General features: G+C 35.5%; 1 protein-coding gene across 1 annotated transcript in view; it reads left to right on the top strand.

Moving 5' to 3' along the window:
* Positions 1-4,879: 4,879 nt before the first annotated feature.
* LOC150093651 (arylsulfatase B-like) overlaps positions 4,880-13,734 on the top strand; it is a 41,288-nt gene continuing 32,433 nt past the window's right edge. The window contains exons 1-3 of the mRNA XM_090412594.1: positions 4,880-5,019; positions 9,644-9,747; positions 10,289-10,427. Coding sequence (XP_090268720.1) covers positions 10,314-10,427 — 114 coding nt within the window. The 5' untranslated portion in view covers positions 4,880-5,019; positions 9,644-9,747; positions 10,289-10,313. The remainder of the gene's footprint in view (positions 5,020-9,643; positions 9,748-10,288; positions 10,428-13,734) is intronic.

Here is a 13,734-nt window from a genome sequence, read left to right as displayed (position 1 = left end):
CTTTCGGTTCCAGTGAGTCTTTCCTAGATTTGATCGAATTATCAGATGTAACTGCTAGAGGAATTCTAAGCTCTTTAATTAGTCATCTTGAGTGTTTAGGATTATCTGAAGATTACTTAAAGGAGTATTTATTGTCTGTAACTTGTGATGGTGCAGCATTGTTGTTTGGTGTGCGTAATTGCGTAAGGAGGCTAATGCAAAAAATGTTTCCTAGTGTTATTTTCTGGCATTGTGCTAGCCATCGCCTTGAATTGTCTATTAGTGACACAGTGAACAATGTGGCAGGAGTGAATAGCTTTAAGAGTTTCAAGAGCTTTAAGAGTGACAAACTTTATGTGACTTATCATGCTTCACCTAAGAATGCTAGGGAACTGGAATGTGCAGCGACTCTAGAACTTCAACTTCTTAAAATTGGCAGAATTTTAAGCACTGGGTTGCATCTAGCTTTCGCATTGTTTCTGCAGTGTGGCAAGACTTTGAATCCTCGTCCATCACTTTCTGGAGGCAAAAGAAGACAGCAGAAGAAGCAAAAGATATCACTTTCTTTATGAGGGCCGTTTAATAAAAATAACGTCATGTGAGTTTGTTTTTGATTTGGGCCTTATGTGTGAGCTCTCCAAAAACTTAGTGAACTAAGTCTAGATTTACGATAGAGAAATATTGATTTGTAGAAAGCAGACAGGAGCATAAAGAATACAGTTCAACTTTTTGAAGAAAGAATTGAAAATCCTGGTCCGTATAGTATTTCTCTTCAAAGTCAGAAGAACATGAAGTTGAAAGGTATTGAGATCCACAAAAATGAAAAACACAGTCCTGCAATAAGTTCATCTGCTTTCTATAAAAGTCTGAACGAAGCTGTCGGAAAGCGTCTGCTTGAAAAAGATGATGCTGATATGCCTGAATGTGCTAAGATTTTAGATTGCAATTATTGGCCAGAAAATCCTGGGACGCATCTGACATTTGGTGAAGCTGAAATCAAAAAGTTAGCACGCAAATTTCACTTAAATGAAAGAGAAGCAGTTTGGTTTCCGTGAATATCTTCAAGAAAATAAAGTACCGGACATACTTCTTTCTCTAAAGCATACTTTGGGCACAATTGCAATGTCTTCCAGTGAATGTGAAAGGGGTTTCTCTCAGATGAATCATAGTAACTTCATCTAGGCCATCTCTGCTTGTACGGACAATTTCTTCACTGATGTTCATCAGGATAGTAGGTCCTCCTCTCACTTAGTTCAACCCTAGTAAATATGGGTACTCATGGCTGCTCCGAGGTCACCATTCTGCAGTTGATACCAAAAGCAAGAAGCGATCTTGAGACGACGAGGGTATATCGGAGGATATGTTAAAAGTGTGGAAGTTGCTGTAATAACATCTTCACGGTGAGCGCCGGCACCTTTTTTTCTAGAAAAAAAAAAGCACTAGTTGTAAGACAAAATTGTCATGGAGTGAGTTTTATGATAAGGTGTTGAAAGACCGAAATTTGCTGCGTAAGTAATATGCAGACGATGAATAAATAATAATAATAATAAACCTTTTTTATTGTCTTTTACATGAATACAGAATATTACATAACTCTCGTCCCATTTTTGCCATCCCAATGTCCCGTTTTTGTCTCAAGGAAATATGATCAGCCTATATAAAGTGGAACAGCAACTTTCTTGTCTGCTTGGTGCTGTGTTCTTCAATAGCCAAATTATCATATAAGCAACTTGGTAACCTTAGCAATATGCCCTATAAACGTCGACTAGCTATCAACTACCTTCCCCAAATCCCTAGTTTCACCCATTTCGTAAAGTACAGTTCCATCATTGTGGTACATAGCCTGTAATCAATTTATCCCAAAATGCACAATTTTACCTTTCTCCACATTAATCTGATAACCTTTATCTTTTTCCCATACTGACAACCTATTTATATCATTATGCAAGCTCTCCACATCGCACTGATTAACTATTACTCTACCTAATTTGCATCAAGTCAACTGAATACTTCTCTTCAGATTACTTCCTATATCATTTATGTATAAATTAAACAGCAATGGACCTAGTAATAACGAACCTTAGCGCCACACCACTGGCCACCTGCATTCTCCTGTATTCTGATCTTCCATAAACCACTTTTTGGTATCTATCCAACAGTCACCCTCGTATTCATATAACCAGTGTCCTATCCATCCTCATTTCTTCTCATTTGCGTAAGGGAGTTCCTTGTGGTGTTCTGTCAAATGTGTTTGCAAAATCCAGCAGAATCATTGTGTGGCTACTTTTTTTTTATCCATCTTGTCACACTATTATAAAAAGTTAGTAAATTACAGAGGCATGATTGACTCTTCATTCGAATCCTGTTGCCAGCTTTTCAATACTTTACCACTACTCCTGAGATACTAATTGCTTTATTATTTGCAATTGCAGTCTTAGAGCCAAAGAATTCTTTTGCCGCCTTTTCATTCCCGTGGAAGTTTCTTAGAGCTGAGACTTAAAGCGCGATCTGATATCCCATCTAACCCCACAGCTGAACTTACATTATATTTTACAATATCCAAAGAACCTCCTATTCATTAACTTCTCTTCTCACATAAGCCTCTGTCATATATGTCACAGCATTAACCTTACTTGGATGATATATCGCTACAATGTAGTCACTCGGTAACACAACTATTTTGTCTGCTTCTGTCACTGACTTCCATCTGCGCTGATTAAGGTTATCTTTCCATAGTCATTCTATCTCTTACTCTCCAGGTAGTGAATTAACTCTGGGATTTTCTTTGGCCTTGCTTAGCTAGTTTCTTCTTGCCTTTCTTACCATGCTGATCACCTTTCTTGCCTGACCTTGTAATGTTCACGAGCCTACTGGTCACCTTTCGCATTATATACCATCCACTACGATTAATGATATTCATGATTAATGATACTACGCATCCATCTAACTCCTGTCTAAATAAGCCTTGATCTAAGGCATAACATCAAACTGATATTGCTTCCTCCAGATAGTCTTTAACTATATCCCATGCACTACTAACATCCTTTACTTACAGGTTTTTATGCCATGACATAGCTCCAACCTTTCTCCTAAGCTTGTCACAATCACCTGTCTTGTAGTTCCACATTGGCGTTTCTTGACAACATACCAAGTCAAGACCGCATGGTCACTCTCCCTAATCGGAGGCACCGTGACTACATTGGTTATGAATAGCTCTTCTGATTCTATAACAAATCCACTACTCTAGTATACCGCATCCCCTCCACATGCTGCCTCAAGTAGTTATCTATCAGCAGGATATAAATTCCATTTCTTTCCTGGCATATAATTCCTTACAATATACACTATGTTGTCAAAAATAATTGGACACCTCATGTGCCATTCAAATTTCGGATTCTACTACATACAAATAATCAGAGAGTGTCTGCATAAGTCTGATAATAAAAGATGGAATGTTTTGCGCTGTACTGGATGTCAAGATGCCACATTCAGCTGAACTGACAGACTTTCAACGTGGGATGATAGTTTAGTGTTCGCAGCAGTGATTTTCTCTCTGTGACATTACTACCCATCTCAGTATACCAAACTCCATTGTTGCTTATGTAATCTGTAGATGGAAAGTTGATGGTGCTACCATAGAAGGAAACCCCCCCTGGGATGCCACCGACACTTACTGATTGAGATCGACGAGCTCTATCTCGGAATATGAGAGCATCCCGCACGTCATCAGAAGAAAAACAGATGTGTGATGTCAGAATGGAAAGAAAGAAATACCAAAAGGAAGGCTAAGGCCCAAGCAGATTGATATAGTTAGCAGTGCGATTTAAAAGAGAGAAATGCATATCCTGACAAAATTCAAAACCTGAAAAATAATAGATTAATTCGGAAGAAACTTCGATAGTAAAGTAGTAATAACGTAAACTTAATTCTGCAGTACAATTATAGTAGCATCAAATTATTGAAGAAGAGCATAAAACGCTTCGTTTTGACTATTATAAATTATTAGAAATAGGAAATATTATAAACCCATCCTTATTTCATAACGGAATCGACAGAAACTTAAAGAAAGTTTCGAACATTGAATAGAGAACTTATAAGAATGCAATTCTTGGCATTCGAGTTGCCCCGACATGCATTACTTAAACGATATGGGCCTGTGTGTTCGCCTTAGTGCACTGATTATGTTTCATTGGTCTGACAGGTATTTCGAACTCTTGGTTTTCTTTAGACACTTATGTTTCTATTAAGTTATAATCGTCGAAATGAGGTCTTTTAGGGTCTTCTTCAATCATTATAATTACGCACTGACAGAGAGTTCACTTAGGATAAATAGAACTCTTTGACATGGGATTATTGTAGTACTGAACAGAAGGATTTTGCTTTCTTAAGCTTTCTGCTTGGTCTCTGATGAGGACCAACAGTTCGCAACAGCTGCCAGACCACTAAAACCTACTCAATACATTAATATAATGCGAACAAGAGGACTCCCAGGCAGAGCTCTTGTGTTTTAATCAGTGCATGTCAGGGCAACCCGATGTTGAGGATTGTATTCTCATAGGCTCTCTGGTCTATTTTCGAAACTAAAATTTTTTTTTTTTAAAGTTCCATTCATTCGGCTATGAAATGAGGACAGATTTATAATATCCCCATTTCTACGTATTAATAATATCCTCTACATCTCTAAAGAGTGCACATTAAGAAGCGACAACGTAAACTGCTGATAGATATCTGATTTTCATCGCTTTCATCGTTTTCAATCGAAATCAGATTTCTGATCTTAAGACATCAAAGTCCAGTACCCGATGTTCTCTTTGTTTATTTATATTTATACGACATGCAAGTAGGTGTGTGTGTGTGTGTGTGTGTATGTGTGTGTGTGTGTGTGTGTGTGGAAAGAAGGAGAGTTTAGCAGACGAGTGCATTCGAAGTAAATGTTGTCAAGAAAACGAAAAGAAAACGAAGAGTGTAATCCTCACTTAAGGTTATCAGTTAGCACAGCAAATAGCATACAAGCTGGTAGAAGCCATTTGAATCTCAAAGGTAAACTGTTCGCAGTATTTAAACATACTAGAATTTTAATACAACCGAGCTTGAATGTAATTTATGAAAACTCTTAAATAGGCTGAAGATAATAATCATGAATTTCTTTAATGCGCCATTTCCTATTCTGATCTATAGCAGAGTAGACTATAATAATAGTAATAGAATGCCAATCATGCTCTCCTTCCTGCCATTTGAAAGGGGTTTAAAACAGCTCCCCCCCAAAAAAAAGAGATGCCATGCTGCGAGTCTCGACGTATGAGTACCTGTACTTCAGATATAGTAGATTAAGAATGCCAAATGAGTGTTTCTTGGTATTTCATTCAAATAGTGTCTTATACTGTTTTACGAGCAGACGATAGACCACATTATGCTGCTATCCGTAATTTTTAGCCTTTAACATAAAATTATATCAGTGTACTTGAGAGGATATGCTCGTGTCATTAATAACAGCATATGCTTTCAAGTGCACTGATTATTTTATTATTATTTTTTGTTTTAATTTTTATACAGATTACAAAAGCTTGTAATCTGTAGCACATCGTATCATACATAGGCTAAGGATTAAATAGTAAGAAAATCATTACAGATAGTTAAGAGTAGGTTTATTTTAATTAAATTCTTTTTAGTTCCTTCATGGGTCTTGTAATATTCTATGTAAATGTGCCTAAAATATTTGTAGCACACATGTCAGTTTCAGAAAAACAGCCCACAATAGGAAAACTTTTATCGGTCCCATGTTGTGCACTTAATGAAGTATAACTTATATATCTCACATATTTAAGACCCACACACAACAGTGATCTTATATCACTAACATCCAATCTTGTTCATAATAGTTTTTTGCTGATGATAGTACACTCCATTCCTTTTTGTCATTTACAAAATTCACAATTTTGTAAATGACAAATGACTCAAACTTCAAGATGTTCCATGATCAATGCTCTAAATATCGATCTTCTTCAACGTGCCTGAGAGTAGCTACATAATAGTAAATTTTAACGCTATCAAAGCACAATCCTGTCTTATTTCTTGGAAGAAAGACTAAAAAGATTCTGTGTCACTCTCCTTCTCTTTGATGATATTTGGATTGCTAATTAAGATAATCAGTTTTCCCTTCTTGGGTTGACTTTCACATATAACCTACCCTGGAGTCAATCCACGACGTCCATGGCTTCTTCTGCCTTTAGAAAAAAATGTTCTTCTTTTACGTTCTAAACGATGACCTGATGTCGTGTATAATTAGTGATTATCTTGAGCCAGCTGTCTCTGATTGGCTGCTGGTGGAGATTGAACTTCTCCTTCAGTCTCCAAACGTTAGATAGGACTAAAACAGCCTACCTACCCCCTATGAGGGAATAAAAGGCGTTGGATGATATATTCATTTTTATTTTTTAAATTAAGTTGCTTATCTTCTATTCAACTCCAAATGCTTTATAAATCCAAAAACCTTGGAATATTGTTCCCACATCTTAGTGGCGAATCAAAAGCTTCCATCAGAAAGCTTTTTTTTGTACCAGAAGAGGGCGATTTACTATTTACGTAAATGCTGCTCCTTTAATCATGCAGGAATTTGGGTGGATGCTGGTTAACATCCACATACTTCAGTTTGAAAAATCACAAAACCAATATCTTGTCCTATTTCTTCATTACATATGCCTCTGCCCTTTATAGCAATTTTCGATTTGCTGTTTCCCCAAACACGAATACAACCTTATTAATAGATTCGTTTCTTCTCTCTCTCTCTCTCTCTCTCTCTCTCTCTCTCTGATTACTTGCCCAGACATGGCATGTTTGTGTTATAGGTAGGTCTTGAATAGGTCTCTTTTCATGTGTGGGGGATGGTATAAATAAATAAAACTTTAATAGTGCCTTTTTGGTGTTCATGAGCTATATTTTTTTTTTTTGATTATCTTGATTTGAATTTATGAAGATCATCACAAAACATAGTATTTGATCTTATAATAAAATATATTTTTATTCCAATAAAAATATTTATTTATTTTTATTTTATTTTTATCACTTCTAAATGGTTTGGTTTGAATTGAGGCCAGAATAGTTAAGCATTTCTGAGACTCTTCTGGCCAATTCGCTATTTTCAGGTGATGCAAAACCATAATTTCCTAAAGGAAACTGATAAAAGAGGAAAGTGTAATGTGAGTGTAGGAAAAACATAAAAACTGGATTACATTATTGTAGCAGAGAGATAAAAAATGTACTGTTGTGTGAAATAGTAATCCTTTAGTCAAGGCAAGTGAAGGTTTAATAAAAAAAATAATGATAAGGCCCACTATTATCCTATATACGGCAGCTTGTAGCCAACTGGCAATTCTTCGAATCGTTTATTTGAATGAAATTATTCCTAGCTTGCAATATGAGTGATTTAAAAAAGGGGGGAGGGAAAGAAGGCTAATTATTGCTTTTAATTTCTCAGTGCGAAGTAAAAATATATCTTAAATGTACCTTAAATTTTCTGTTCTCACTTCATTTCTAATACTAGTAGCAGTAGTAGTAGTAGTTGAAGTAATAACAATACACCCTTTTCTAAGATTAATAGAGCTATAAGTTGCGAACTGATGATATCCTTAAAAGCACAAAGAATCTCTCCATAGTCACTGTCAACGACACATTTTTGGTTGGAAGGACTTCGAATCCACTCTAGAACTCGAAGAATTTTTATAAGCGCTTTTAAACTGAAGGACCGACATTCTCGTATACATAAGTGGTGAAGTTTTAGCTCCCTCAAACTCAGGTTTTCCATCTAATAAAACAGGCAAATCGGCCGCTAGAACTCCGCAATTTTCTGGTCTCAGAACTGTATTTGCTTCAGTCTTAATTCTCAACAGCCCAGCTCCTAGTAAAACATCCTTTTACATATTTCTATTTCGTTTTTATTTATTACCAGTTTTATTGATTTATATCTTCTTCATATATTTCTAAAGCACTCATTCCATGAAAGGGCATATTTTTAGTTCCATCCTCCTCATGCTTACATCATATTTGCCTGCAAATATACAAATATCGAATGCAGTAATACTTGAAGTTATAGGAGAATAATACATTCACCAATAAAATCGGGCAACACAAAATTAGTTTCTCAAAACGAATATTTATTTCACTCGTAAACACAATAAAAATTAAAAGAAAAGAAAGTAAAATCTGTATCGTAATTTAGCATAATATCGTAATATGAAATTATGAAAATATGTAGCTCAGTAGAAGTGGCGTGTGCCGTCAACAGCGAGAGATCTCCCGACTCCCGAAGAAAGACCGACTTTTACTAAGCCTTTTTTTGACTGGTTTCCCCGTTAGGCTATCTCTGGCACGGACAAGCGATTTTTTTAACCCCCCCCCCCCACGGAAATTTGAGTGTTTCGTCCCTTGAATTAAAAAAAAATCGATGGTAGAATTCACACTATTTTCGAACAGTAAATATAGTGTTAGGATATGAATAAATGAATAAATATAGTGTGGGAGATGAATTTCATCGTCTGGTGTGAGACCACCGCCCTGCTTATTGAAGGCCTGAAGTGGCTTGAAAAATTCCATGTTTGATCTCTAGAGCAGAGTTTGCGTATATGAATCAAAATACCAAAAATATATGAAATTAATAATAATAATAATAATAATAATAATAAAGAAATCTAGAACTACCCACGGTGCAAATGTACTATACGTTCAGAAATAAACCTTTCCTGGGTGGAAGCCACATGACAAAAATAAATAAATAAATAAATCTACCCTATATATATAAAATGATAAGCCTTTTTTATGTCACGTTTTTTGAAACTCAGGGGATACCCTGAATGTCAAGTATTCAAAATTCGAGCCATCAGAATTCAAGGAGAACCGGCCTACCAGTCCGGAACTCGGGGTTGGACCCCGTAGGCGCCAGGGGGACGTACCCCCCCCCCTAGTAAATAAATAAATCTCTAATGATGTGAAATGTCGATTGATTAACTACAGTCACTAATGTGTTATATCCCTTCCCCCTCATATCTTTTCACTGACATTGTCTTCTAAGGTAAGCAATAGTTTTAACAGTTTTTCATTTCTCTGAAAGATGTATCAGAACTCCTATTACAGGGTGTATTGAAAAAAGGGGAAAAGATTGCTGGGAAAATTCTCAGTAGTTAATAGCCACTCTTCAATCAATGCACTGCCGGTACGATTTCCACAACAAGCACGGATGCTTGTGATTGTCTTTAGGTGAGAGATGAATTTCATTGCTCGGTGTGAGAAGTTTTTAAAGCCTGAAGTGGTTTGACAAGTTCCGTATACAATGATATGCAATAATTTCAAACAAGGTTGCAGTAAAACTGACATCATAACAGTTTCGCAGAAAAACATAAAGAAACGTCAGTGTACTGAAGCTCACCACGCACCAGCTAAAACGGTAAGTTCAAAAAAAGAATTATAAAAAATGGTGTTAAAGGGAAATTGTGTATCTAAGACGTATAAACTTTTTAATTCATTTAAAATTTAACTTTATATCAAGTAAAGTTAATTTTAATTTTTAGATTTTAATAATTTAAAAATATCATTGAATGTCTTTTGGCTGTTAAGTAGTATTTGACAGTCAAAAGATATTCAGTAATTTTTCATAAACTTCTTTGAAATATAGATGTACAGAACACAGAAGTAGCACAATCAGTCTTGCGTTACCAGTCGTAGAAGTAGTTTATCAGATTGAGAAGATAATTAACGAGGGTCACGCCATATTCTGAGGTAGGAAACATTCCTCGATTTTAAAAGTAATATTTCATAATTAACGTGTTCCCAATTTTTGAATGTGTACCACTTTTCTTTATTTATTTTTAATGCTCCTTTGATTTCATTAATGTTTTTTGTTGGAAAGTTTCTAATATTTGTCTACTTTTAGAACTATGGTTTACTGCATGTTGCAGACAAAATTTGTTGAATAGTGTAGTCTCTACAAAAGAAAAATATAAACTAATGTATTAGAGATCCGTACATGTAAGGATTTTTTTTTAAAATTTATTTTCCCTGTGAACGTTTCTTCCTTAGTTTAGTTTACTCGAAATTCATTTAGAAAGAAATTTAAATATTAAAATATTAGAAAGAAAACTTACTTTCTATTCCCAGTATTACTTTATCGTATTCAGTATAATCATCAAAATAATATTACGAAAATTGGTTTAACAGATTTCACAATGTTGTTATACATGATAGCTAACGTTAAATAAATGACTATCCTTCTCCTGTATAAGTAACATCAAATATTACTCACAATATGTTCTATGTAAAGTTTTTCAGGTGTTAATTGCTTGGCTATGCAGAATAATCATTTCCTAATGTCATATGTATTGTGGATATTCCTAATTTGCATGTATCGAGTGACAGCAGTCTCTCCGCCTCATATAATATTCATACTGGCTGATGACTTGGTAAGCGAATGTGTTTAATTATTTTATGTGACAGATACTGAAGCTGTGAATTCAATTTTAATTTTTTGTATATAAATTTTAGAATGAATATAAAATAAATCATAGAGCCTGTGTAGCTCAGTGGATGTGGCGTTTACACACCACGGCGCTTGGCCGCACGAAGGAAGACTTGGTTTCGAGTCTAGTCGGTGACTAGAGGAAATTTTTCTAAGTCTTTTTTCGACCGGTTCCCGAGTTAGTCGATCTCTGGCACGGGCAAGCGGGTTTTTCGTCCCGTAAACTCAAGAAAATCGACCGTAGAACCCACATTATTTCAGACATAAATATATTGTGTTAGGGTTAGGGACCACGAGATGGCGGCACATTTGAGCCGTCTCTCTTCACTGCGTACCGCTTAATTAGTGATAGCCTTGGGCCATCTATCTCTGATTGGTACCAGTGGAGATTGAACTGCCCACTCAGTCTCCAAAAGTTAGATAGGGCTAAATGGCCTCGCCTACTCCCCGTATACGGGAATAAAAAAAAGGCGTTAGATGATTTTTTTATTTTTTTATAAAATAAATCTTGATTAAGAAACGTAAATATTTTCAATTAAATATTATAATATTTCTTCCGTGATCGTCAAGTGGACTGAATGGACTGATTGCTTTCACAAGAACCGTAACTTAATGGAAATGAAAGAATATATTTGGAATCAGGGTAGAATTTAATTTATTCAATACCGTATAAATTGCCTCACCAAGTCAGCTGGTTTTGACGAGCTCTTTTGTTGGAAAAACCAGGGTTCGAATCCCATCAATGATGTGATGAACCTTTATCAGGTGTTTTCAATCAAATGGTGAGTTATCTGGTTTTATATGGAGAAGATGGGTGTTTTCTTCCGGAATCTCAGGGTTTTCGCCTTCAAAAACAGGCAAACCAGTCTCGTGAATCCATATATCTATAGACATGATACTAACTGCGAGATGGAAGAGATTAGAACCTCGCCACCTTTCTACTGTATATTATGGATCTGATGTAGAGATCCATCAACCTCCTGGCTGGAGATGACACTTGACAGGACATAAAACATTTTATTATGGCTAATTACTGATTACAAAATGAAATGACTACAAACTTCATTACCTTGTTACAAGTTCAGATTCTCTCTAGGGAAATGAAGTCTGGTCCGACTGGCTGAGTGGATAGCATTTCCCTTTTCTATACTAGAGATGTGAGTTCAAATCTCACCTGTGGACATGGAGGTTTGTATGACAAATGATTTTCTTCTTCTGATGTGAAATCATCCTGCTTATTACTGGTCCGAATTGGTTTGAAAAATTACGACGTTTGATCTCCACGGTTTACATTACGGGTATCGATGAATTGCCTCGTGTTGAATTCCCGGTAGTGCGAGATACCAAAAAGTTGTCTAGCATTTTTCTCGTTTTACTTATAGCATGGGGTGCTACCACTTCTGGCTTGTACTATCTATTGAAACCAAAAGCTCCCCAGAGGAGAAATAATCTGTTAGTTTCTGAATATAAAAGTTACCTAGAATTACGAGAATTTCCATATTTGGAGAGTGCATTAAATTATTAAAGCGTATAATGCATTACACACAAACCAATAATCTCGATTGGTTAGAATCTCGTAATCTAATCTTGTGGGCATCACTCTCCAAGAACCAGGATCGGAGTTTGAATCCTGCCGTGTTTGTGAGTGTCTTTACGTGTGAGACCACCACTCCGCTTATTAGAAGTCTAAAGTGGCTTGAAAAGTTCCATGTTTGGTTTTTAGAGTGGGGTTTCATATAAAAATTAATATTTAAAATACAATATATATATATATATATATATATATATATATATATAATGTTTAAAATCTTTAAATCTACCCACGGTACTAAAGATTGTGAACCTATAGTACATTAGTACTATAGGTTCACAATCTTTCGTGGGTGGGCACTACATTAAAAAAAATAAAATCACAAGAATCGGATGTGTGTTGAGTCATCATCATCATCACGAACCATGGACTCACTTCACGTTGGTGTCCGATGCCTCCTTCACTATCTTCTTCCACCTTTTTTTGTCCAGTGCACAGTGTCGCAGTTTCTGTACACCTATTCCACACCAGTCCTTTATGTCATCTATCCATTCTCTGTATGGGCTACCTCTTCTGTTTACACTATCCATAATACCAAACATAAATGTCTTTATCTTCCAGTCCTCACTCATTCTACAGATGTGTCCAAATAATTGCAGTTCCTGTTTTATAATCTTCTGTATTAGACTCTCTTTTGGTTGTATCTTGTGATAAAGCTCTTCATTTGTGATTTTCTGTACCCATCCTATTCTTAGAATCTTCCTGTAACAATTTGTTTTTAAATAACGAAACCTGTGGTGATATAATAATTAAAAGAAACACACGTAGTAACCACAGTGAAAATTATATCAACCTATCAACCAAATTTACAACTTGTTACCTTCTCCAAAGGACAAACTCTCACCTTTGATGTTGTCTGGCGTTTATGAGATTCCATGCTCATGCAGATTGTCTTGCTTTGGACAGACAGGTAGGTCTGTTCAGAAACGCATCTCGGAACATCAAGACCACATTCGTCTTTTTAAACCGCAGAAATCTGGCCTCTCTCAACACGGAATTGAAAATCCAAGCCATAGGATCCACTGGGAAAAGCCTATACTTTTACATAGATCTTTATATAAACATGAACGTTTATACAAAGAAAGTTCTGAAGCCCTACTATACAGACTAAATTTAAACCGCAACGACGTTCTTACTATTCCTAAAGTATGGGAAACTGTCATACAAAATTGTGTTAAATAATAATAATAATTATTATTTTTTAATATTATTTTTAATTTTTTTATTATTATTATTATTTATTTATTTTTTTACTTCTGTAACACGTTACGCACGTTTAATGCGATTCTATTGTAACCATGCGCCCTAACTGTATGTTATTCCTATTATTGTTTAAACTACTGTACTGATGATGTCCTAAGATACTTAGGATGAAATATTTACAATTAAATAATTTTCACTGTGGTTAATACGTATGTTTCTTTTAATTTTAATTCATGTAACAAGTTCTTTCAAATACCAAAATTGTTTTTCTTGATTCCTTGTTTATTACCCATGTTTCAGATCCATACAGTACACCGCTAAAGATGAATGTTTCCGGTACTCTTAGTTTTGTTTGCAGGCTGATCACTTTACTTTTCGAGATGTTATCGATGGCACTTTCAGATTTGTTATTCCCTTTGCAATCCTGATCTTTGTTTCTTTTTTACAGTCCAAATCA

The sequence above is a fragment of the Typopeltis vanoorti genome, chromosome 23 (assembly GCF_054136105.1).
Source record: "Typopeltis vanoorti isolate ZY-2024b chromosome 23, IOZ_Tvanoo_1.0, whole genome shotgun sequence".
In the NCBI taxonomy this organism is placed as follows: domain Eukaryota; kingdom Metazoa; phylum Arthropoda; class Arachnida; order Uropygi; family Thelyphonidae; genus Typopeltis; species Typopeltis vanoorti.
This window is presented reverse-complemented; position numbering and strand designations above follow the sequence as displayed.